This window comes from Acinonyx jubatus, chromosome A3 (genome assembly GCF_027475565.1).
Source record: "Acinonyx jubatus isolate Ajub_Pintada_27869175 chromosome A3, VMU_Ajub_asm_v1.0, whole genome shotgun sequence".
Lineage (NCBI taxonomy): Eukaryota > Metazoa > Chordata > Mammalia > Carnivora > Felidae > Acinonyx > Acinonyx jubatus.
Window position 1 is genome coordinate 29,036,965 of NC_069388.1, and position 23,733 is coordinate 29,060,697.

Genomic DNA, 23,733 nt, shown 5'->3' on the forward strand with positions numbered 1-23,733 from the left:
CTTGTTCCATGCTCCCTCATCAGTTGTTTATTATGTATATGGTTTTTATAAAAAAATTTTTTTAAGGTTTTATTATCCATATTTGAGAGGGAGACAGAGCGTGAGCAGGGGAGGGGCAGAGAGAGACAGAGAGAGAGAGAGAGGGAGACACAGAATTCGACAGCTTATTTGTCTAAGCTGTCAGCACAAAGCCCAATGCGGTGTTCAAACTCCCAAACCGTGAGATCATGACCTGAGCCGAAGTCAGACGTTCAACCTACTGAGCCACCCAGGCACCCCTGCATCTGTTTATTTTATGTTGACTTTATATTCCGCTACCTTGATAAACTTATTGTTTCTACTAACTCTTGTAGACTCCTTAAGGTTTTCTATCTATAAGATCATGTTCTCTATAAATACAGTTTTATTACTTCTTTTCCAATATAGATACCTTTTTATTTATTTTTCTTACTTTGTTGCATTGGCTAGGACCTTCCAATATAATGTTGAATAAAAGTGATAAAAGTAGGTATTCTTGCCTTGTTTCTGAGCTTAGGGAGGAAGCATTCAGTATTTCACCATTAAATGTGGCATTAGCTTTAAGTTTTCCAGAGACAGTTTCTATCAGGTTGACAAAGCTTTCTTATAATTCCCAGTTTTCTAAAAGAAGTTTGTTGGGATGGTTTGGATTATAGGGAGAAAGCATAAAGTGGTCTTGCTTTTTGAACTCAGATATTTCTCCCTACTTTCTTTTTATCAACATTGTTTTGGCTATTCTGCATTCTTTGCATTTCTATGTAAATTTTATAATCAGCTTTACAACTTTTAGCTCTGCAGTTATTTTTCTAGGTCAGGGTATGTTTATTTCTCTCTGCAGCATTTTGCATAAATTCTTCAGATATATTCTCAGGTTTATTAATTTTCTCTTCAGCTGTGTCTTCTCTAGTGGTTTACTTGTCTATAAAATTTTAGATTTCAATGGCTATTTTTATTCTGTAAGTGCCATTTAGTTCTGTTTTCGTATCTTCTTTTTAGAGTGTTTGTGCTTTTGTTATGGTTTTGATGCTTTTACGTTATTATTTTTTAATTTTTTTAATGTTCATTTGTTTTTGAGAGAGAGAGAGAGTGTGAGTGAGGGAGGGCAGAGAGAGAGGGAGACACAGAATCTGAAGCAGGCTCCAGGCTCCAAGCTGTCAGCACAGACAGAGCCTGATGCGGGGCTCAAAGTCATGAACTCAACTGTGAGATCATGACCTGAGCCGAAGTCAGACATTTAACCGACTGAGCCACCCAGGAGCCCCTAGATTTGTTTTTTAAGTTTATATATTTTGAGAGAGGGTGAGCATTAGTGGGGGAGGGGCAGAGAGAGAGAGAGAGAGAGAGAGATTGAGATTCCTAGGCAGGCTCTTCACTGCCAGTGCAGAGCCTGACATGGGGCTTGAACTCACGAACCATGAGATCATGACCTGAGCCAAACCAAGAATTGAACACTTAACCAGCTGAGCCAGCCAGGTGCCCCACAACTCTAGCTTTTGGTTCATACTTTGTTTCTTGCCACTGGCACTTTTGTTTACTTTCTTGAGAACTTAGCTAAGCTTCTCAAAATATGTTAGCATTTATCCAGTTACTATAATAACTGAAGAGTTTTAGTACATTTTCTAGATTGCTGTATTGTGAAATAAAATAGATGACTCTGTGCTTTAAAGATTGAGTTTAATATACAGAAATATTGGGTGTCAGCCAAACCTAAAACTACTTTTTACATATTCATTTATTAATTTCTATTTTTAAATGGCAGCTCCTCTTTAAAAAAGAGATCAGGAGCCTGATTTTGCCATCTACTTCCTGAGGAAGCAAAAAGGCTGAAAGTTGGTGAATAGAAAGACCATTGGTTGCTATAGTAAGCATGAGACTTCCTGGCAGTGACTCTATTAACAGTAGGAAATGAAATCATGGCAGTGTCCCTTTAATTTGCCACAAGGTTTTGTTTTCCATCTTTGGAGTAGGAAGTTCTGCTATATCAAGGAATTGGCTCTTCCAATTGATTTTATTCAGTCAGACAGTGATTAGAAAGTCTCACTGTGTACATTGACTAACAAGGGTATACATAGATCTAGGGTTCTGAAAAGAACTGAGGCTGGAGATAGATGGAGAAAAAAGGATGAGATCCAGAAAAGTGGATGGAGAAGTGGTTCTCAGCCCTGGCTGCACTTTGGAATTACCTGGGGTACTTAAAAACAGACAGACAAACAAAACCCAAACAAAACAATCAAAAAGTATTTTCAGTCATTGCCAGATGTTCCCTAGAAGGACAGTGCAGTAGAAAAGTCGTAGTTTGGGGATAAGGGAGGAATGCTCCTGCCTTCCCTGGAAGGACCTGATTTCTCATTGAATTCAGTTCTCATGAGCTCTTCAGTAATCTGAACTGTTTAAGATGGAGCTTTGTCCTGTGGCTCCTGCAGGGTTCAACGCAGCTCTACGAGACACCTTGTTAGAGTGTATTCCTCTCCCTGGGAACAATGCAGGGGTTTAAATAGGACTGTTTTGTCTTTCTAAAGGTGTTTTTTTTTTTTTTCTTTGCTAGTTGCAGGTGGCACACCAAAAAAACAAAAAGGTATTTATGGAATTCCAATGAGTGGTGATGGATGATGCAGTTCAAGTAACTAAGGTAAGAGAAATAAAACCAGAGTGGTGAGGAGCTTTGTCACCCGAGTTAGTGCCCTCACGAAATAAAGCTAAAATCCGGTTCTCTCCTACTCCATTTTATTTCTAAGCTGTATGACTAGCTTATTTTTGTGTGATTAAAAGCATTATAATTACCATCCTTTGAGAGGGTGGCTCTCAAACTGGTCATGAATTTGAATCACTTAAAGAGATGTTTTTTTTAAAAATGACCGAAGTCTATGCCCTGCCACCTTGCCCTTATTGAATTAAAGTTTCTGTGGGTAGAGTACAAGTAATCCAGATGGCATCCTTGTGGAAGAACCGATGCATTGAGGCAAAGAGTGCAATACTCTGTCTTATGTGTAGCATTGAGTAATGTGTCTTAATAAGGGAAAAATGGATTTTTATTATTCAACATTCCCGTTGCTCCAAGTTTTAAGTGGGAGTGTAAATCAGCACTACAGCTTTGGAAAACTGTTGGGCATTTTCTGCAAAGCTAAACAGACATCTATCCAGTGATGCAGGAGTCCCATTCCTACATATTTGCCTTTGAGATATGAAAGCTTTGTTTGTAATAGCTAAAAAATGGAAATGATCAAATGTCCAAAAATAGGTGAATAGGTAAATATAAGTAGTGATATATTCATACAATGGAATTTTTTTCAGCAATAGAAAGGAACAAACTACCAATACACATACAAACATGGATGAATCTCAGAGATAGAATGTTTAGTGAAAGAAGCCAGACACAAAGTAGATGTTTAGTTACCGGAAGATGAGATATGATGGAAGTCAGACTAGTGGTTCCTTTAGCAGGAAGTGGGAGGTTATGACTAGAGGAGGGTACGAGAGAGCCTCGGCAGCACTGAAAAGGTTTATGTTATTGTGTTTGTATACTTATTTCTTTTTCTTTTTTCCCCTGTTTTTGGTAAAATTTACATAACATAAAATTTACCGTTTTCATCATTTTTAAGTGTGCAATTCATTGGCATTAAGTGCATTCACATTGTTGTGCACCCATCACCACCATCCACCTCCAGAACTTTTTCATCTTCCCCCAAGTGAAACTCTAACCCATGACACACTAAATCCCATTTCTCCCTTCCCCTAACCTCTGGCAATCACCATTCTTTCTACTCTCTATCTCTATGAATTTGATTACTTTAGGTACCTCATGTAAGTGGAAGTATACAATATTTATCTTTTTGGTGTCTGGCTTTTTTTTTTTTTTTTTTTTAATCTTTATTTATTTTTGAGAGAGAGAGACAGAGCACAATCAAGGGAGGAACAGAGAGAGAGGGAGACACAGAATCTGAAGCAGGCTCCAGGCTCTGAGCTGTCAGCACAGAGCCCAATGCGGGTCTCGAACCCACAGACTGCGAGATCATGACCTGAGCCGAAGTCTGACGCTTAACCGACCATTAATTAACCACTAATTAGTATAATGTCTTCAGGGTTCATCCCATGTTGTAGCACATATCAGAATTTTACTATTTTTTTAAAGAAAATTTTTATTTTTTTTTTTAAGTTTATTCTTTTTGAGAGAGAAAGCACACAGGAGCAGGGAGAGAGAGGGAGAGAGAATATCTCAAGAGGTTCTGCACTGTTGGTGCAGAGCCTGGCATGGGGCTTGAACTCAAGAATTGTGAGATCATGACCTGAGCTGAAACCAAGAGTCGGATGTCCAACCAACTGAGTTACCCAGGGGCCCCTACTTCCTTTTTAAAGCTGAATAATATTCTGTTGTATGCATATATAACATTTTATTCATTCATTCATCCTTCAGTGGACATTTGAGTTGTCTCCACCTTTTGGCTGCTGTGAATAGTCCTGTAATATATATTGGTATACAAATATCTGTTCAAGTCCTTGCTTTCAGTTCTTTGGGGGTAGGTACTTAGAAGTGGAATTGCTAGATCAGATGGTAATTTAATGTTCAGTTTTTGTTTTGTTTTGTTTTTTGTTTTTTGTGTTGTTTTTTTTTTAAGGAACCACCCTACTGTTTTACACAGTGGCTGCACCATTTTACAATCCCATCAGCAGTGCCCAAGGGTTCTGATTTTTCAATATCCTCACCAGCACTCCTTCCTTCCTTCCTTCCTTCCTTCCTTCCTTCCTTCCTTCCTTCCTTCCTTCCTTCCTTCCTTCCTTCCTTCCTTCCTTCCATATATATTTACTTCCAGTATAGTTAACATGCAGTGTTATATTAGTTTGAGGTGTATGATACAGTGATTCAACAATTCCATACATCTCCCAGTGCTCATCATGACAAGTATACTCCTTCCTCCTTGCCACCTATTTCCCCCACCCTGTGCTGCTCTGATAACCATTAGTTTGTTCTCTATAGTTAAGAGTGTTTCTTGGTTTGTCTCTTTTTCCTTTGCTTGTTTGTTTTGTTTTAAAACTTCCACATATAAGTGAAATCATAAGGTATTTGTCTTTCTCTGACTTATTTCACTTAGCATTATACTCTGTAGCTCCATCCCATGTCATTGTAAATGGAAAACTTCATTCTTTTTTATGGCTGAATAATATTCCTGTGTGTGTGTGTGTGTGTGTGTGTGTGTGTGTGCGCGCGTGTAGCATTTACATTACTATAGGTAAGTAATATTATTCAGTGTCAGGCCAAGCATTGTTTTCTGGGTTTATAATGTTTTTCCCTGTAGGTTTATGTTGTGGACCCTGGGCTATTGAAAGGAGAAAATGAATAAAAAGTTAATTCTGTTTTTGAAACTATCAGTTATTTCCAGTCATATTTTTATTTCATATTTAGACTTTCTCATACAGTTTTTTTCTTGGTGATTCTAAGTTCCTTTTTTTCTTGTCTGAATTTTTATTTCACTTTTCCCTATCTTAGTCATACACATTCTAGTCTATGAAGACCCTTTTCATTTATACTCATTGTTTTTTTTAAGCCATCTGCACAACTGCATTCTTGAAATTTTCCTTACCACATTTTTGAGTTGGACCCACTCCACTGATCTTTGGTTTCCGTCTTCCTGCCTCCTCCCTTTTTTTAAATTTTGCTATAGTTCATTCTCAAGCTACTTCTTGAGAGAAGGGGTACATGGCAGATAAACTTTGATACTTTCTGATGTCAGCTCTTCCCTCATGTTTGAGTGATGATTTGATTGGGTATAGAATTCTGGATTGCAGATTCTTTTCCCTCAGAGTTTTGAAGTCATTGCTCTGTTTTTTCTGACATTCATTGTTGCTTGTGAGATGTAGAAATTTAGCCTCATTTTTGTTTCCTGTAGGAAATTAATTTTCTCCCATCTCTGGAAGCTTATCTTTTATATTCCATATATTTTATACTTTCATAGTGATATACTTGGTGGGCCCCCTTAATCTGAAAACCAGTATTTTCACATTTAATGAAGTTATCTTCTTAGATAATGTTCTCCCCTCCATTTTTTTCTTTTTGTCAGAAACTTTCTAATATCGGGCCTCTCCGATTGTTCTGTAATGTTCTTATCTATTCACTCTTGTTTTCTGTGCCTTAGCTTCTCTTTTCTGGGAGACTGTCATGATTTTATCTCTCAGTCTTTCTATTGATTTTTTTTTTCAGTGTATTAAAAAAATTTTTTTAGAACTGATTCTTGTCCTGATATTTAAAAATGCATTCAGGAGCACCTGGGTGGCTCAGTCAGTTGAGCATCTGACTTGATTTCAGCTCAGGTCATGATCCCAGGGTCATGGGATTGAGCTCTGTGTCCAGCTCCACTCTGAGTGTGGAGCCTACTTGGGATTATCTCTCTCTCTCTCTCTCTCTCTCTCTCTCAAATTAAAAAAAAATAATTGCATTCAGTTTTTGTTTTATCTCTGAAGATAGTTTCTAGAAGTTTTGTTTTTTGTTTTTGTTTTTAATTATCCCTATTTCCTCCAGTCATTTTCTTTTCCTGTTTGTTTATCTTGGTCAGGTGATACTTGCCCGTTCTTTCTTTTTTAAGAATGAAAGATTAAATGGGACTACACCAAAGTAGAAAGCTTCTGCACAGCAAAGGAACCATCAACAATTAACTGAATGGGAGAAGATATTTGCAAGCAATATATTCAGTAAGGCGTTAATACCCAAGATACATAAAGAACTCATACAACTCAACACCAAAAAAACAACCTGATTTAAAAATGGGCAGAGGAGGTGCACCTGGCTGGCTCAGTCAGTAGAGCATATGACTCTCAATCTCAGGGTCGTGAGTTCGAGCCCCATGTAGGGTAGGGAGTCTATTAAAAAAAAAAAAAAAATGGGTAGAGGACCTGAAGAGACATTTTCTAAATAAGACACACAGATGGCCCAACAGTCACATGAAAAGAAGCTCAATGTCACTAATAATAGAAGATTTCTAGTTTATGACAGAAGGAGCCCCAGAGTGAGCCCTCAGCTCCTTCTTACATTCCATAGTGGCTGTGGAAAAGAGGAACTGAGTGAGCTGTTACTACCGATATAGGTGTGTTACCAGTTCATCCTTGTCATTACAGGTGCAAAGTTTGAGGCTCAAGGAACATAGAGAATATTTCTTAGGGAAAATGTTTAAGTGTAAAGTATTAGAATATGGGTTTGTGATACTTATTTATATGGAACTTGAATTCCTCATCTTGACGGTGTATATTAAGGTGATGGCTTGATCTGAGTCCTAGAAATCAATTACATAAGAAATGTATAATTGAATACCAATCATCATTTTGGTCCTGGTATAGGGTTAGTGAATACAAAGATAAGTAAGGAGCACATGAAGAGGGAAACTTGGATAGTGCCTGCTGTATACTAGACTCAGTGATAGAGGTTATACATTGTTACATGTAGATATATTTATGTGTATATTACGTATATTAGTTTATAGTCCTCACAGTAACCCTCTGATATTGGTGGGAGAGAGTCCTGTTTTAAAGATGAAATGAAAACTCAAAAGTTAAATACCAGGCTGTAGTAGGGACACAGAGCTAAGTTTGTGTCACTCTACCCTGTTGCTTCTCTAAGGAAATAATTGCTTTCTTAATTTCTCATGTATGATCAAAAATATTGTATATCGCTAACCTGAGCACTGTTAGTTCTTTGTTCCTTGCATGTATTGGGCATTTGATGAGTGTGACCACTTTTGGCGTCTCAGTGAAGTAGACTTGGATTCTGCTCTCAAGGAGTATATAGTGTATGGTGGGGACACAAAAGAAGATGTTTGCCTATGAGCCAGGAGCTCATTGAAGACAAGGACAAGTCTTTTTTTTTTTTTTTTTCTTTTTCCCCTGAAGACAGGGACAGGTAGTTCAACTTTAAACTTACCCCAAAACCTTCAAAATTCTAATGTAAGTTTAAAATAATTGGCTTTCTAAACCCATCACCTACTGGCTTTTCAACGAAAGTTTGCTAAGTGAGTGGCTGAACTGGAAAATGAAGGATAAGAACTTTGGCTTTTTCTTTCTGTATCCCTAATATTTAATGCAACACCTTGCCTGTAATTGGGACTCAAATAAAATACCTGTGTGTGAGTAGTAGAGGAACAAAAGCTGTGGGAGCTAAAATTTAGTTGTCATTGTGTCCAGAGAACCAAGAACCTGAGAAACTTTTGAGAAAGGAGATAACTACTATCACATGTCAAGTGCAAGTTAAAGAGGATGAAAACTCTGGGGAAAAAATTGGATTTGAAGAATTTATTTGTAGACTTGAGAGTGAAGGCTTGAAGAACACAATGAGGGCATTAAGGAGAGGTGGAAAGTGAGGAAAGAAAAGCAAAGTACATCTTACCCAAGTTGGTGGTATGAGGAAAGAAGGGAAAACAGGAGGCTGCAGGGTTAAATGGGGTAAGTTATTGTGTTTGCATTTTGTTTCTTTTCTTTTTTTAAAGTTTATTTTGAGAGAGAGAAGGCACATGTGCTCAGGAGTGCATGAGTGGGGAGGGGCAGAGAGAGAGAGAGAGAGACCCAAGCAGGCTCCTCACGTTGAGTCCAACATGGGGCTTCATTCCACAAACGGTGAGATCATGCCCTGAGCCAAAATCACCAGTTAGACGCTTAACTGACTGAGCCACCCACGCACTCCTGTGTTTGCATTTTAAAAAATCTGTTTGGAACATCTGTGCCTATTTGTAAAACAGAGGAAAGTGAGAGCTGGAGAGGAAGGTTTGAAGGTACCAGAAGGAAAGGCATGATAATGTAGGGTGAAAGATCTGAAATGGAATCAGGGACACAGAGATTAATAGTCTTTGAAAGGATGAGGGAATCTCTTCTTCTAGTCCAAACAGAGAATAGAGGCTCTGTAGAGAAGGGAGGGTGATGTCCTCTTGTCACTAAAGCCATCTGTCCAGAGGGAGCTTTGAGCTACTGTGCTAGAAACTGACAAAGGATGTTTTCTGCATAGCACTGAGACCCTGAGTGTGATGCTTTTGAGCTGTGGTTGGCAGCCTGAGATAGGAATGGTGAAACCACATGGTGTGGATAATCCATAAATCAAGATGGCACTTTTTTGTAGATTAAAGTGTTATGGGATGGAGATTGTCTTACTCCGTTTAGGCTGCCATAACAAAAGACCATAGACTGGGTGACTTAAACAACTAAGATTTATTTCTCATGGGTTTTGGAGAACTGGCAGTCCAAGACCAAGGTGTTAACAGGATTGGTGTCTGGTGAGAATACTCTCCTTGGGTTGCAGACACCTGACTTCTTGCTGTGACCTCCCATGGCCTTTCTTTGGTGTGTGGGGGGGCAGGGGAGGGGTGAGAGGAGAGAGAGAGAGAGAGAGAGAGAGATCGTTCTTCCTCTTATAAGGCCACTAATCCTTTCACAAGAGCCTCACCCCACGATCTAATCTAACCCCAGTTACCTCCTGAAGGCCCTATCTCCAAAATCGAATTGGGGATTAAGAGCTTCAACATGAGAATTTGGGCGGGGAACACATTCCGTCTGTAACAGAAATGTACTCTTATTCACTCTTCTCCTCAACGATTCAGAGGCTTTTATAATTTTCATTAATATCATTAACCAACAGTTTGGACGCCTATTATGTGTTGGTTTTTATTTTAGGTGTTGGGAAAACAACAAAGTAAGAAAATTCCTGCCTGGAGGAGAGAGATTTTATATATATATAATATATATGTATAAGGCTAAATTATATAGCACATAGCATTATAGACTAAATGCTGGATGAGTAGAATAGATACTTAAATGTTTTCACTTTTATGAGTATGTGCCAGTTTGAGAGGTGAAAACAAACCCACTTTAATTTGCCTTTTTTCCCCATTTATTTTTTTATTTTTTTTCAATATATGAAATTTATTGTCAAATTGGTTTCCATACAATACCCAGTGCTCTTTTTTCCCCATTTAAAGATGAATTTTTTTCACTTGTGTACGAATTGCCTGTTCATGCTTTTTGTTCACCCTTCCATGGATGTGTTTGTACTTACTGATTTGTAAACACTTTAAAAAGGTTATTTAGCCCTTTGCCTATAACATTTTTTTTTTTAATGTTTATTTTGGAGGGGGGAGAGAGAGAGAGAGAGAGAGAGAGAGCGCGCGAGCGAGCGCACAAGTGGGGGAGGGGCAGAGAGAGAGGGAGACCCAGAATCTGAAGCAGGCTCCAGGCTCTGAGGTGTCAGCACAGAGCCCGACGCCTGGCTCGAACTCATGAACCAGGAGATCATGACCTGAGCTGAAGTCGGATGCTTAACTGACTGAGCCACCCTAGGCGACCCAGCCTGTAACATTTTGAAAATGCTTTTCATAGTATTTTGATTTAAATTTTGTTTGTGATGTTTTGTTGATGTATAGGAGCTTAAACATTTTATGTATTTGAAGTTACTCAATTTTTGTTTTTTTGTGTTTTGGAAAGTGTTACTACACCTCAAGAACAGACAAATATTTACAAATGCCTTCTTCAAGATGTTTAGTATAAACTACATACATAGTATTGTACTTTATACTTAAAATTAAAACTTTTTAAATGTTTGTTTATTTTTCACACACACACACACACACACACACACACACACACACACACAGTGTGAATGGGGGAGGGGCAGAGAGAGAGGGACACAGAATCTGAAGCAGGATCCAGGCTCTGAGCTGTCAGCAGAGTCCGACACGGGGCTCAAACTCATGAACTGTGAGATCATGATCTGAATAGAAGTTGGATGCTTAACCCACTGAGCCACCCAGTGCCCTATTTATACTTAGAACTTTAAACCATTTTGGAATATGTTTTTTTGGAATATTGCGTGAAATGAGCTAATTTACTTTTTGCCCAATCAGTTTAGTAGTGGATTTTTTTTATGTTTATTTTTGAGAGAGCGAGTGAGCACAAGTGGGGGAGGGGCAGAGAGAAAGAAGGACAGAGGATCCAAAGAGGGCTCCATTCTGACAGCAGTGAGCCTGATGTGAGGTTCGAACTTGCAAACTGCGAGATCATGACCTTAGCTGAAGTCGGATGCTCAACCGACTGAGCCACCCAGGTACACCAGTTTAGTAGTTTTCCTAGTACTGTTTATTAAATAAATATTTATCTTTTTCTGATTTGAAATGCTTTATCATATATGGAATCTGTTACTTGTTAGTCTGTTCCTGTATCATTACCAGAGAGGTTTGTTTTTTTAAAAAAATGTTTTTTAGTGTATGTTTATTTTTGAGAGACAGAATGTGAGTGGAGGAGGGGCAGAAAGAGAGGGAGACACAGAATCCAAAGCAAGCTCCAGGCTCTGAGCTGTCAGCACAGAGTCCTATGCGGGTCTTGAACTCACCAGCCTCGAGACCATGACCTGAGCTGAAGTTGGATGCTTAACTGACTGAGCCACCCAGGTGCCTCTGGGTATTGTTTTAGACCAGTGTTTAGTTCTGAAACTTTTTGCTGTGTTGTTTCTGGTCATTTTTACACATGGGTCACTCAGAGGTATGTCTAGTATTTTGTACACATATTTAGAAAATTTGTTTCCCTAACTCCCTCTTCACCATGATCCTCCCCCCTACTCTCTAGTTGGGCTGGAGTTGGAACTCCGTTTCATTATGCCAGGGTGGAGATAGACTACGTGCCTCTACCCATATTCTCCACAGCTGCACCATGGGGAGGGAGAAAAAGTGCTGCCTCGTTAATGCAGGATTGGAAGACAGAACTCTGCTCACAGTTTCTGGGCCACAGTGAGGTGAGGAGAGGGAGGGGTGCCACTTTTTTGGTTGTTGTTTGCCTGGAGTGGGACATATATGGTCAGAATGTTTTTATCTTGCCTGAGCTGCCCTTTTCCTGATCCTTTGTCTAGAGAAAGCAGTCTTGGCACTTTTTTGATTGTGCTCATTACTGTTTGCAGGTTGTAGGCCTCTCCAGAGCTCAAACTAGGACATAGCAAAAGTCAAACCAAACCAAATCAAACAAAAACTAGGAAACTTCCTGCTTGGTCGGTCAGTCCCTTGGTCCATGGGCCCTAGCCAGTCCACCTTCTTTTTTCCACTTTTCAGGATCTTCTGTCCGTTCTTTCTTGAATTTTGTCTGTTTTGTTTTGTTGTTGTTGTAATTAGGGTATGTTTATGTTGAAATAGGGTAGAATACGCATACTCTAGAAGATCTAGAAAACCCCATTTCAGTTTTAAAATACGAACTTTAGTTAAGGAACATTAGTTTTTTTCTAAGTACACAATCTTTCATCTTTTTTTTTTTTTTCTAAGTACATAGTCTTTCACCTACAATTAAATTTTGGGAGGATTTTCCCTAAAGATTACATCTCATTTTGTTTTCTCATCCCATTAGCTAGAACTTCTAGAACAAAAGTCAAACTAGGGCCTGCCTCCCATATTCAGCCTACTGTCTTTTTTGTGTATGACATATGAGCTCAAAATGGTTTTACATTTTTGAATGGTTGGGAAAAACCTCAAAAGAAGAATAATATAAGCAAACTATATCAAATACAAGTTATATTAACATTCAGATTTCAGTATCATATATAAAGTTTTACTGGAACACAGTCCTATTCCATATTGTCCATGGCTGCTTTCATGGGACAGCAACAGAGTTGAGTAGTTGCTACAGAGACCATATGCCAGCCCTTGGAAGATCAGTAAATCAAAGTGGTGATAGCCAACATGCTTTTCGTATTTTCTTATTTCAGCGCATCCTGCTTTTCAGTATGTTACTGACCATTAGGCTAAGATAATCTTTTCAGCTGAAAGGTTATTTTGTTTCTGATTTTGAGATTCCTGAGAACTTCCCCTCACAAATATGGTTCTTTTCCTCCCTTCCCTGACTCTTTGAGCACCACCTGCTAGGTAAAGTAGAAACCTAAGAGGAGTAACAGCTCTCTCTCCCTCACCTCAAGAGCAGATCCACCACTGTCAAGTCCTATAGTGCCTACTTGGAATGCTTTTACATCTCTGCCGATAGCCTAACCTTCTAACTGGGCTACTTAGATCCCGTCCTCTGTCCTCTGTCCCTAGCCAGAGTGTTCATTCTCTCGTGCTTGTACTCTCCAGAGGCTTCTGAATGCTTGCAGGACAAAGAAAAATTATCCTTACACGGTCCTGCTCCACATACATCTCCCAACCTTCTCTGGTACCATGCTCTTCATGCTCCAGATACAGTGGCCTCTTTCAGGCCCTGCTCCCACCATTGCTGAGACTACTGGCTAGAATTGAGTCTCCTGTCCTCCTTTCCTGTTTAACTCCTGTTCATTCTTCACATTCCAGTTCAAGGAATCAGTGCGTCAGGCAGGCCTTGACTGAGCTTTCTTACTAGGTCAGGTTTTCTTTTTATAGGCTCTTGGAGTCCTATAATTCTTCTCCTAATACTAGTCACATTTGTCCATGAGGTGATTTGTTGAATGTCATTTTTTTGTTCTTAGACTGTAAGTTTCATGAAGGTACGGATTTAGTTAGGTTTTGCTTGTTAATGTGTCATTGCTAGTGCCAGGAACAGGGCCTGACACATAGTAAATGCTCAATAAATTTTTTGGGGGTTTTTTTTTGTTTGTTTTTTTGAGAGAGAGAGGGAGAATGAGTGGGGGAGGGGCAGAGGGAGAGTGGGAGAGAGAGAATCTCAAGCAGGCTCCATGCCTAGCACAGAGCCCAGTGCGGGAGCTTAGTTTCATAATCGTGAGATCATAACCTGAGCTGAAATCAAGAGTTGGGTGCTCAACTGACTGAGCCACCCAGGCACCCCATCAATAATTTTTTTTTTTTCTAACAAATGCGGTTTTTCTTTTTTTTAAATCAGGAGTTTTACCAGCAGCTGTTTTAGCATCGGTCAGGGTAATCATGTGCCTTTTTAGTATTTTGCATTATTTTAATGAGGATTTTTGTTAATATGTTTCTCTTTTTTAAAATGTTTACTTTTGAGAGAGAGAGAAAGGGAACAGAGGAGGGGTAGAAAGAGAGGGAGAGAGAGAATCCCAAGCAGGTTCCGCACCATCAGTGCAGTGTCCGACATGGGCCTTCATCTCATTAACTGTGAGATCACGACCTCAGCTCAAATCAAGGTTGGACTCTTAACTGACTGAACCACCCAGGTGCCCCAATATGTTTCTTAATAATAGATCATGGTTAAATTTCTGAAGTAAAACCAGCAGGCCGGAGCCTCGAAAAAGTTGCAGTTCAAAGACAAGTCTGTTAGAGAATTTTCTCTGGCTTGGAGGAGGAATCAGTTCATGCCTTCAACTGATTAGATATAGCCTGCCCATATTATGAAGGCCAGTCTGCATTACTCAGAGTCCACTAGTTTAGTTTAGTTTTTTTAACAAAATACAAGAGAACAAATCTACACCTATATTTATTTACTTTTCAGTAAGTTTAAATCCTTCAGGGTTATAGCATCACACAGATTCTGTGGCTCATAGCTTTAGCAGGAAGGTTGCTTCGGAATTTGGCCCAAATCATGCCACTGTTTCCATGAGCTTGAGTTACTTTTCCCCCACGTTACTCTGGTGTTGTTTGGTTTGCCACCAGGAGTCACTGTGTTGTTCTTTGCTTTGTACACACAAACACATGAAAACAGGGTCAAGGCCATCCCACAAGTCACCGAAACTTGCATCCCGGTCACTGCTTCTTAGCTGCCAGGGCTGGGTGCCTGCACGGCTCCCTGACCTCCCTAGAGTGCTAGGAGAAGCAGGGTGCCAACCCCAACATCTCGTGCCTAAATACAATTCAGTTTCATCTCGAGCACAGTCACCTTCAATTTTAAGAAGAGCTGTGTGCTCCCTCTGGTTCTGAAGACCCTGCTTATACCCAGCAAAGTTGGCCTTGGACGTATTTGTTGTTTTAGGGAGTCCTGTTCCCCAGAGGCCTCCACAGGTGCCAAGATGGTGGAAAGAGCAAGGCCCATTGGTTTAAATGTATATCTCATAAATATACCTTCACAGAAACATCAGACTAATATTTGAGTAACATGTGGCCCAGCCAAGTTGACACATAAAATTAATCATCACAGGTCTAGCCCATGTCAACTTGTCACACATATGTATCTCCTGAAACCATATTTAATCTCTGAATAAAGACAGTAACAAGGTCATGCTTCCACCTAACATGAGATAACTATCCTTCCTATAACCAAAAACTCACTTACCTTTTCCCCAGGAGAAGATGTAAGGCCCTTGGATGATGTTTACTTTTCTTCTTGATAACCTGTAACCTAAATACTGTGATGTAAAGTTAACAATGCTGGAGTACTATGATCAGCTCTTTAATATGATATTATTCCCTGAATAAAATGTTTCTGTATCTATTTTCTATTGTTGCCTATTTTCTATTGCAGAAGACCTTAAAACTTAGTAGCTGAAAACAGCATGCATCTAATTAGCTTACTCTTCTTTGAATCAGCAAACTGTGCTGGGTTAGCTCTTTGGTTCCTGTGTGGTCTTGACTAGAGTCATTTGTGCAGCTGTAGCCAGCTCCTGGTTAATCTGGGGGCTGAGATCGTCTCAGGCACATGTTTGGCAGTTAGTGTTGGCTGTCTGCTGGCCCGCTCTATGTAAAAAGGTCAGCCAGGGCTGCTTCATGTTCCTGCAGCAGTGTTTCCAGAGAGCAAAATGGAAGCGCAGGGTCTCTTGAGGTGTCAGCTTGAAAGTTATCCATCACTTCTGCTGCATTTTGGTGGTTCAAGCAAGTCACAAGGCCAGCTCAAATTCAAGGGATGGGGAAATAAGCTCCACCTTTTGATAGGAGTGCCAGATTCTCATTATAAAAGATGTGTGTGCAGAAACAGTAGGAATTTTTGTAGCCATCTTCACAATCTACCACATTGTCTTTTTTTCTGACTGCTTAAATTTTTTTTTAATTCTTCGTTTTCAGAAATAATACTGTAGTATGTAAAGACACAGATTTCCATTTCTTTTATTGGCTTGGGGTTCTTAGGACTTCTTGAATCTGAGACTTGATGTCTTTTGTAAGTTTTGGAGAATTTTCAGCCTTTGTCCCTTCAAGTATTTCTTCTGTCTTATTTCTCTTCTTCCTTTTATCTGGGACTCAAATTACTTATAGATTAGATCATCTCATTGTATTTTCTTACCTTCCCTTTTGTATTTTTTATCCCCTTGCCTCCCTCTCCTTTATCATAGATACTTCCTTCCATTTCACCAGTTCTCTTCAGCAGTTCTTAAATCCATCTGTTGAGACTTTATGTCAGCTATTGTATTTTCTCAGTTTGAGAATTTCTATTTGACCTTTTTTTTTTTTTTTTTTTTTAATAGCGTTGATTCTTAGCTGAAATCCTTAATGCTGTGGTACTGTTCTCATCTGTTTTCTACTGATTATCGTGTTATTTCCTCATGGACCAGACACTGTATTTTTTAAATTGTAAAAGTATTTTGAGACTTAGGATGATATCCTTTTCTAGACAGGATTTAGATTTGTTTCTCACCTTGCCTAAAGTTCTTAAATCATTTTAATACAGTTTCAGGGGTTGAGATTCTTTTAAAATGGACTTTAGTCCTACTTTAGTCCACTGCCTGGGATACCTTTTATGTGTGGGACACTTTGCCAAGTGTTGGGTAGGTTCTGTGAGCAGAGCGCACATGGTCTTTGATCTACATTTGAGCATAGAATCTTGATTAAATGACAGATGGATGTATATACAGTCAAGTTCTGTAAAAACAACGAAAAGGTTGCTATGGTAGTGAATATTTAGAGTGGGGAGGGTATGAGAATGGTCCTACCATAACTTAGTTTCAGCATGTTTCATTTAAGCTCAGACCTGGCTGATGTTGAGAGAACTGGAACCAGAAGCTTCCAGGCAGAAGCATTTGTCAATATGAAGACTGAATGACACCAAAAAGAAGTGGGGGTAATGGCAGGGGGAGTGGTGGAGGGAGAATTGAGATGTAGAGTTGTCCCTCATCCCTCACCATTCTTCTCCTAGTTTCCTTCAGAAGATTAGTGAATTAGGAATTGATCAGTCTAGGCTCTAGATCTAGCTGTGTGGTCCTGTACTAGTTACCTGATTCTTCATTCAAAGCAAAAGTGGGGGGGGGGGGGTGCTTGTGGGAGGAAGGTGAGGACTTCACATGGTAGTGGGATGGGAAGTAATGAAAGAAGTACATGAGGAGAGAGACCGTACTAGGTTTCTTCATATTCCTCATAAGTGTTTACACAGTTTGGCACATATAGTAAGCTTTCTGTAAATGCCTGTTGATTTAACAAAATTAGAATAGATGAGAGATTTTTTTTTTAATGGGAAATCATAGAAAAACGAGATAAAAATTTTCTATCTTATTCCTTTATTTATTTATTTATTTTAACATTTATTCATTTTTGAGAGACAGAGCATGAGTGGGGGGAGGGGCAGAGAAAGAGAGGGAGACACAGTATCCAAAGCAGACTTCAGGCTCTGAGCTGTCAGCACAGAGCCCGACGCGGGGCTCGAACTCTCAGACCTCAAGATCATAACCTGAGCTGAAGTCAGATACTTAACCGACTGAGCTACCCAGGTATCCCTTATTCCTCCATTTAAAGAAAAGAGAGCAAATGAATCTAGATGATTTATCTACCCTCATGTATGATAGGAGTTCTGCTGACTAACCTGAAATGTTTTGGGTAACACGAGAAAGGTAGGTAAGAAAACACTTGAGATGTGAGCTCCTCAAGGGCAGGAGGTTCTCTCTCTGCATCGTTGTCTGGCACAAGACAAGAACTTAGTTGAACAAATGAGTCAATGATTGGTTCTCTGCTTTGAAGGAACGTAGGCTGTTCTTACCTCACAAGACAGGTTTACCATCCATTTGCTTTGTATAAGGTCCAAGAAGAGATTAAGAAACTATTTCCTTTCATATTATTAGCCCAAACTTCTGATCTGATCAGTGGATTATAGAACTTAAATTTCCTCAAAGCCCAGCAGTCAGAGAACATGTTGTTACACTGAGGTAAACAAAAGCGTACCTCTCGGAGCCTCATGAAGTATATTTTATTTCTGGCCACAGACTCTGGGTCTTGAGCTGATATTTGAGAGGGAAAGATTGGAACTTAGTAGACCTATACTCTCTGTATCTTAACTTTCCAACCATTATGTAAGGTTTTCTTTTTCTAGAAAGAGACTAATGTGGAATGAGAATTCTCACCAGTAAATGCAAAGCTTTAAGTAGGTCATCTGACTTTGCTTTTGTGCACTACATTCACCCTGGTTATAAAAGGGCCTTTCATTAGTTTTCTAGGCTTTCATCACTCCCAGACTCTCCACAGGCTTTGTGAAAGAATTAAACTACCCTCCCCCCCCCCCAATGCCTGCCTCATGGACTCTTTCGTAGAGTACACACTGCCCTGTGTGCAGCTCGGTAGGGACTCTTGCAGACACCGAGTATATGAACAGTCCTCCTTCCAGATAAGAGATTTCAGTATTGGCTAGTGCCATAACATTGAAATCAGCGTCTGCCAGGAACTAATATACTGACTTGGCAGCCTAATTTTTGCCAGATTCGTAGGCCAAAATTTAAATGTCTGTATTAAAATGATTTTTAAATAAAATGTGCCTCTAGATAATTTCCATCTAAGCAGTTGGATAGGAGGCTGATGAATGCTTCAAATAACCTACATAACCATCATTTTTTTTAAAGAAGAGAAGCAGCACTGCAAGTGTAAGTTTTGTCTGCAGGAATAGAAGAAGAAAGTAAACACAAAATTATGGAGGGGCATTTAGCAAGCTGCTTGTGGCATAATCTGAAGGTAGTAAAGGATTTGCATTGTACTGGTGTTAAGATCCGTATCTCAAGGCAACTATAACTGTAGAGAGTTAATGATATTTATTGATTTTTCAAGGACAGAAGCCTATCTGTTATAATAGATTCCAAATGATTCTGGTGAAATTAGTCTCTTGGGGCCTTCCGGGTGCCTGCTCTGTTGTTGCCACTATAAGATACTCTGACATCTTTTGATTTTAGTCACTTAAGTCCTTTATTTTTTTTGAATCATCTTTAATGTCTTACCATCCTTTCCTATCAAAGGTAGACTCTGGTTCAGCAATTCAGCTATTCTCTTGCCATTACTCAACCCTGTTCCTTATAGTTCTGTTACATTCAGCCAGCAAACCTTAATTCCGTGTTTTCCAAACCATCACTGCTTAGAGAATTTTTCCAGAAAAGGATTCTTTTTTTTTTTTTTTGAGAGAGACACAGAGAATGTGAGTGGGGGAGGGGCAGAGAAAGAGAGAGAATCTCAAGCAGGCTCCATGCTGTCAGCACAGAGCCCATGCGGGGCTCGAACTCATGAAACTGTGAGATCATGGTTGAGCCATAATCAAGAGTTGGGCACTTCACCGACTGAGCCGCCCAGGTGTCCCCTGAAAAGAAGTCTTGAAAAATAAGTCTCATGTCAGCTGGGTCCTTTTCTTTGATTTCTTGCCATTTTCTGTAGCAGCACTATTAGTCTTTGCTCTTTTTTCTTTCTCTTTCTCTTTCTCTTTCTCCTTCTCCTTCTTCTCTTTCTCTTTCTCTTTCTCTTTCTCTTTCTCTTTTTCTTTTGTATTTATTCTGAGAGAGAGACAGAGTGAGTCGGGGAGGGACAGAGAGAGGCAGAGAGAATCCCAAGGAGTGTGGAGCCCAGTGAAGTTTGAGGGGCTCAAACTCATGAACTGTGAGATCACGACCTGAGCCGAAACCAAGTCAGATGTTTAACCGACTGAGCTACCCAGGCACCCCAGTAGTCTTATCACTTCTTGAAAGTTTATTCCACTGTCTCCCCCTCTTTTTTAGCCTTTGACTTTTCTACATACTTCACAAGAAATCTCAAAGATGTCAAACTGAAGCTCCTTCGCTTTTCCTGTTCTTTCTCTTTTGTCTTCCTACTGAGTCCTCATCAGCATATGCATTTGATTAGTTTTCTCTTAACCTAACAAACAAACCCTTTCTTGAGTGCAAATCAGTGGTCATTTTTGCTTGGATATAAAAATCCTCTATCTAGTTACCTTGATACCCTACCCCGCCATTATTTCTTATGATTTGCCTGTAGGTTGTTGTGGATTTTTTATGTAAGTGATTGCATTTCCTGCAAATAATCCTATCCTATCTAATTTTTATTATTCTGATTTCTTTTTCTTATTGCCAAGGCTAGGACCTCTTATAAATTATTGAATAGAAGAAGTGATAATGGGTCATCTTGTCTTATTCCTGATTTTAGGGGCACCTGGGTGGCTTAGTTGGTTGAGCATCCGACTTCAGCTCAGGTCATGATCTCACGGTGCATGGGTGTGAGCCCCACGTCGGGCTCTGTGCTGACAGCTCAGAGCCTGTAGCCTGTTTCAGATTCTGAGTCTCCTTCTCTCTTCCCCTCCCCTGCTCGTTCTCTGTCTCTCAAAAATAAATAACATTAAAAAAATTTTTTAAGGGAATGCTTTCAGTGTTTCCCTATTGAAAAGAGTAACTAGATAGTGTTACTGTTTTAAAATAGGAACTGTTTTATCAGGTTAAGGGAGCCCTCTATTCCTAATTCAGAAGGATTTTTTAAAATCATGAATTCATGTGTTTTTATCCAGTATTTTTTATGTATAAATGGAAATGATTTTATGATCTTTCTTCTTTAATATGGGTGAATTATATGTATAGATTTTATATCAAAACATATTTGTATACCTTCGATAAACACAGATTGATTGTGGTTTATCTTTTTTAAATACCAGAATGACTTCATTAATACCTTGTTTAAGATTTTTGACCTGTATTGATTATTGAGTGGAAGAGGGACTATAATTTCTTTTCTTGTAATGTTTTTGTTTAATTTTAGTGCCAATTTTCACTCACCTCTTGGAATGAGTTGGGGATTATACCCTATTTTTTTCTCATCTATCATCTTGGCCTAGTGTTTTCTTTGTGAGAAAATTTTTAACTTTTGGTTCAGATTCTTTAATATTTATAAGAATATTCCGTTTTTTTATTTCTTTCTGAGCTGATTTTTAAGTTCTTTCTAGAGATTTGTCTGTTTTACGTTTTCAAAATTATTTGTTTGTTGTTGTTGATAATAGTTGTTGATAATAGTCTCAGTTTTCATCTGCTATATTTGTAGTTATTTTTACTTATAATATTTGTACCTTCTCTTTTTATCTTTTGTTGATTTGTCAAGGAACTATCCTTGAGCCTTGTTTAATTTTTATTGTATATATTTTGTGTTATTACATTTGTCATTGATTGTCCCTATAATTAAAAAAAATTTTTTAACGTTTATTTATTATTGAGAGACAGAGACACAGAGCGTGAGCAGGGGAGGGGTAGAGAGAGGTAGAATCCGAAGCAGGCTCCAGGCTCTGAGCAATCAGCACAGAGCCCGACGCGGGGCTCGAGCTCACAAACTGCGAGATCATGACCTGAGCCGAAGTCAGTCACCCAACCAACTGAGCCACCCAGGCACCCCAGATGGTCCCTATAATTTTAAACAACTTTATAATTGATATAAAATAAAACTGTATACACATTTAAAGTATAAAGTTTATTAAGTTTTGACATGTGTGTGTGGTGAAACTATCACGACAGTCAAGAGAATATGAACATATCCGTCATCCCCCCAATTTTTCTTGTGTACCTTTATAATCCTTCCCTCATGCTGGTGCCTACACCTTTGTCCCCAAGCAAGTACCGATCTATTTTCTGTTGCTATAAATTAGTTTGTATTTGCTAGGGTTTTATATAAGTGAAATCATGCATTATTGTACTAACTATGTGTTTCTGATGCTTTGACCTCTGGGGCCTTACTCACCCTGGAAAGACTGCCCCTCTCAGGGTTAAGCAATTTCTAGAGATGATAAACAACTCACCTGCTGGTGTGCCTTTCATATGCAAACCAACCAATCCAGAGCCCATACCCCAACCACCTCCTTTTTAGGGCTTTCACACTCTGGGTCACTATCTGCCTGATTTCACCCCCAACCAGGAGCTAGGCAATTAGGGATAGCCTTTAAACCCCAGAGCCCACTGTTATTATTCAGATTAGCTAATCCCAAACCTGTTTGCCTTGCCTCTGCCCATATCTTCCTGCTGAAACCACAATATAAAGTTTTCTTACTGGTATTTGCCCCTCACTCCCCCTGCCTTCTAACCAACCTAGTGCTTCCCCATGTGGCCCCTGTGTGGCATGGCATGCCACCTCCTCTTGGGAATTGTGAATAGCAAACTGTCTTTTCAGTGGCAGTCATCTGATTTTTTGGTCTCATAACTGAATAATAATAAAACCTATGTTTTAAAACAAGTAATGCTCTCTTTTGTCTTGTTTCTTAGCATAATTATTTTGAGATTCATTCGTGTTGTGAATTAATAAAAACATTCGTTTTTATTGCTGAGTGTTCTATTATATGGGTATAACAAAATTTATTTATCCCTTGATCTACTGATGGAATTTTGGGTTGTTTCCAGTCAGCTATTACAAATAAAGCTTCTGTGAACATTAATGTACAACAAGCTTTTGTATGGACATACATTCCTCTTGGATAAATACCCAGGAGTGGAATGGCTGGATTGTATGGTAGGTTTATGTTTAACTTTTTTAAGAAACTGACAAATGATTTTGTCAAAGGGGTTGTATTATTTTACATGCCCGTGAGCAACATGTGAAAGTTGTGACTTCTCCATATCCTTGACCATACTGGGTATTAAAAATCTTTTAATTTTAGCCACTTGAGTGTGGTATTTTGTGTTTTACTCTGCATTTCCATAATGATAAATGATTTGTAGCATCTTTCATGTGATTGTTTGCCTCACATATATCTTCTTTGGTGAAAATGTTCAGATTTTTTTCCCGTTATTTTTTTGGGATCCTTGTTTTCTGACTGCTGTCTATATAAAAAAAAATACCATTTTAACCATTTTTAAGTCTACAGTATGGCATTAAGTTTCTTCATTATTGGATAGCTATGATCACTGTCCATCTCGAAAACTTTTCATCCTGCAAAACTGAAACTCTGTACCCGTTGAACAACTCTTCACATCCTCCCCCCACCACCCCACAACCCCTGGTCACCACTATTCTACCTTCTGTCTCTATGAATTTGACTACTCTGTGTTCTTAATGTAAATGAAATCATACAATATTTGTCCTTTTGCAACTGGTTTGTTTCATTTAGTATGATGTCTTCAAGGGTCATCCATGTGGTAGCATGTATTAGAACTTACTTTTTAAAGCTGAATAATACTCCAGTGTATGTATATACCACATCTTGTTTATCTGTTCTTCCCTTGGTGGTTAGGTTGCTTCTACCTTTTGGCTATTGTGAATAATGCTGCCATAAACATTGGTGTACAAATACCTGTGTGAGTCCCTGCTTTCAGTTCTTTTGGCTGTATACTCAGAAGTGGAATTGGTCTGTCATATGGTAATTCTATGGTTAATTTTTTGAGTAATCACCTTACTGTTTTCTGCAGTGACTGCACGATTTTACATTCCCACTGACAGTGCACAGGGTCTGAATTTCTCCACGTCCTTGTCATTTTCCCCTTCCTTCCTATCTTCCTTCCTTCCTTCCTTCCTTCCTTCCTTCCTTCCTTCCTTCCTTCCTCTCTCCCTTCCTCCCTCTAATTCTTTCTTTTAATAGCCATTCTAATGGGTATTAAGTGGTGTCTCAGTTTTGATTTGCATTTCCTTAATGATTAGTGATTTGAGCATCTTTTCATATGCTTATTGGCCACTTGTCTGTCTTCCCTGGAGAAGTGTCTGTTCAAGTCCT

The 23,733-nt window shown here is 39.1% G+C and overlaps 1 protein-coding gene across 5 annotated transcripts in view; it reads left to right on the forward strand.

Moving 5' to 3' along the window:
• Window positions 1-23,733, forward strand: part of PTPRA (protein tyrosine phosphatase receptor type A) — a 158,110-nt gene that overhangs the window by 41,498 nt on the left and 92,879 nt on the right. The window contains exon 2 of one of the 5 annotated variants that reach the window (XM_027069702.2): window positions 2,564-2,647. The exons of 1 other annotated variant lie outside the window; for it this stretch is intronic. In XM_027069702.2, the coding sequence (XP_026925503.1) occupies window positions 2,621-2,647 (27 nt within the window). In that variant the 5' untranslated portion in view covers window positions 2,564-2,620. Of the gene's footprint in view, window positions 1-2,563; window positions 2,648-9,221; window positions 9,261-10,811; window positions 11,768-23,733 lie in introns of those variants that run through there. 3 more of the 5 variants (XM_053200165.1, XM_053200168.1, XM_053200164.1) reach the window with 3 other exon arrangements.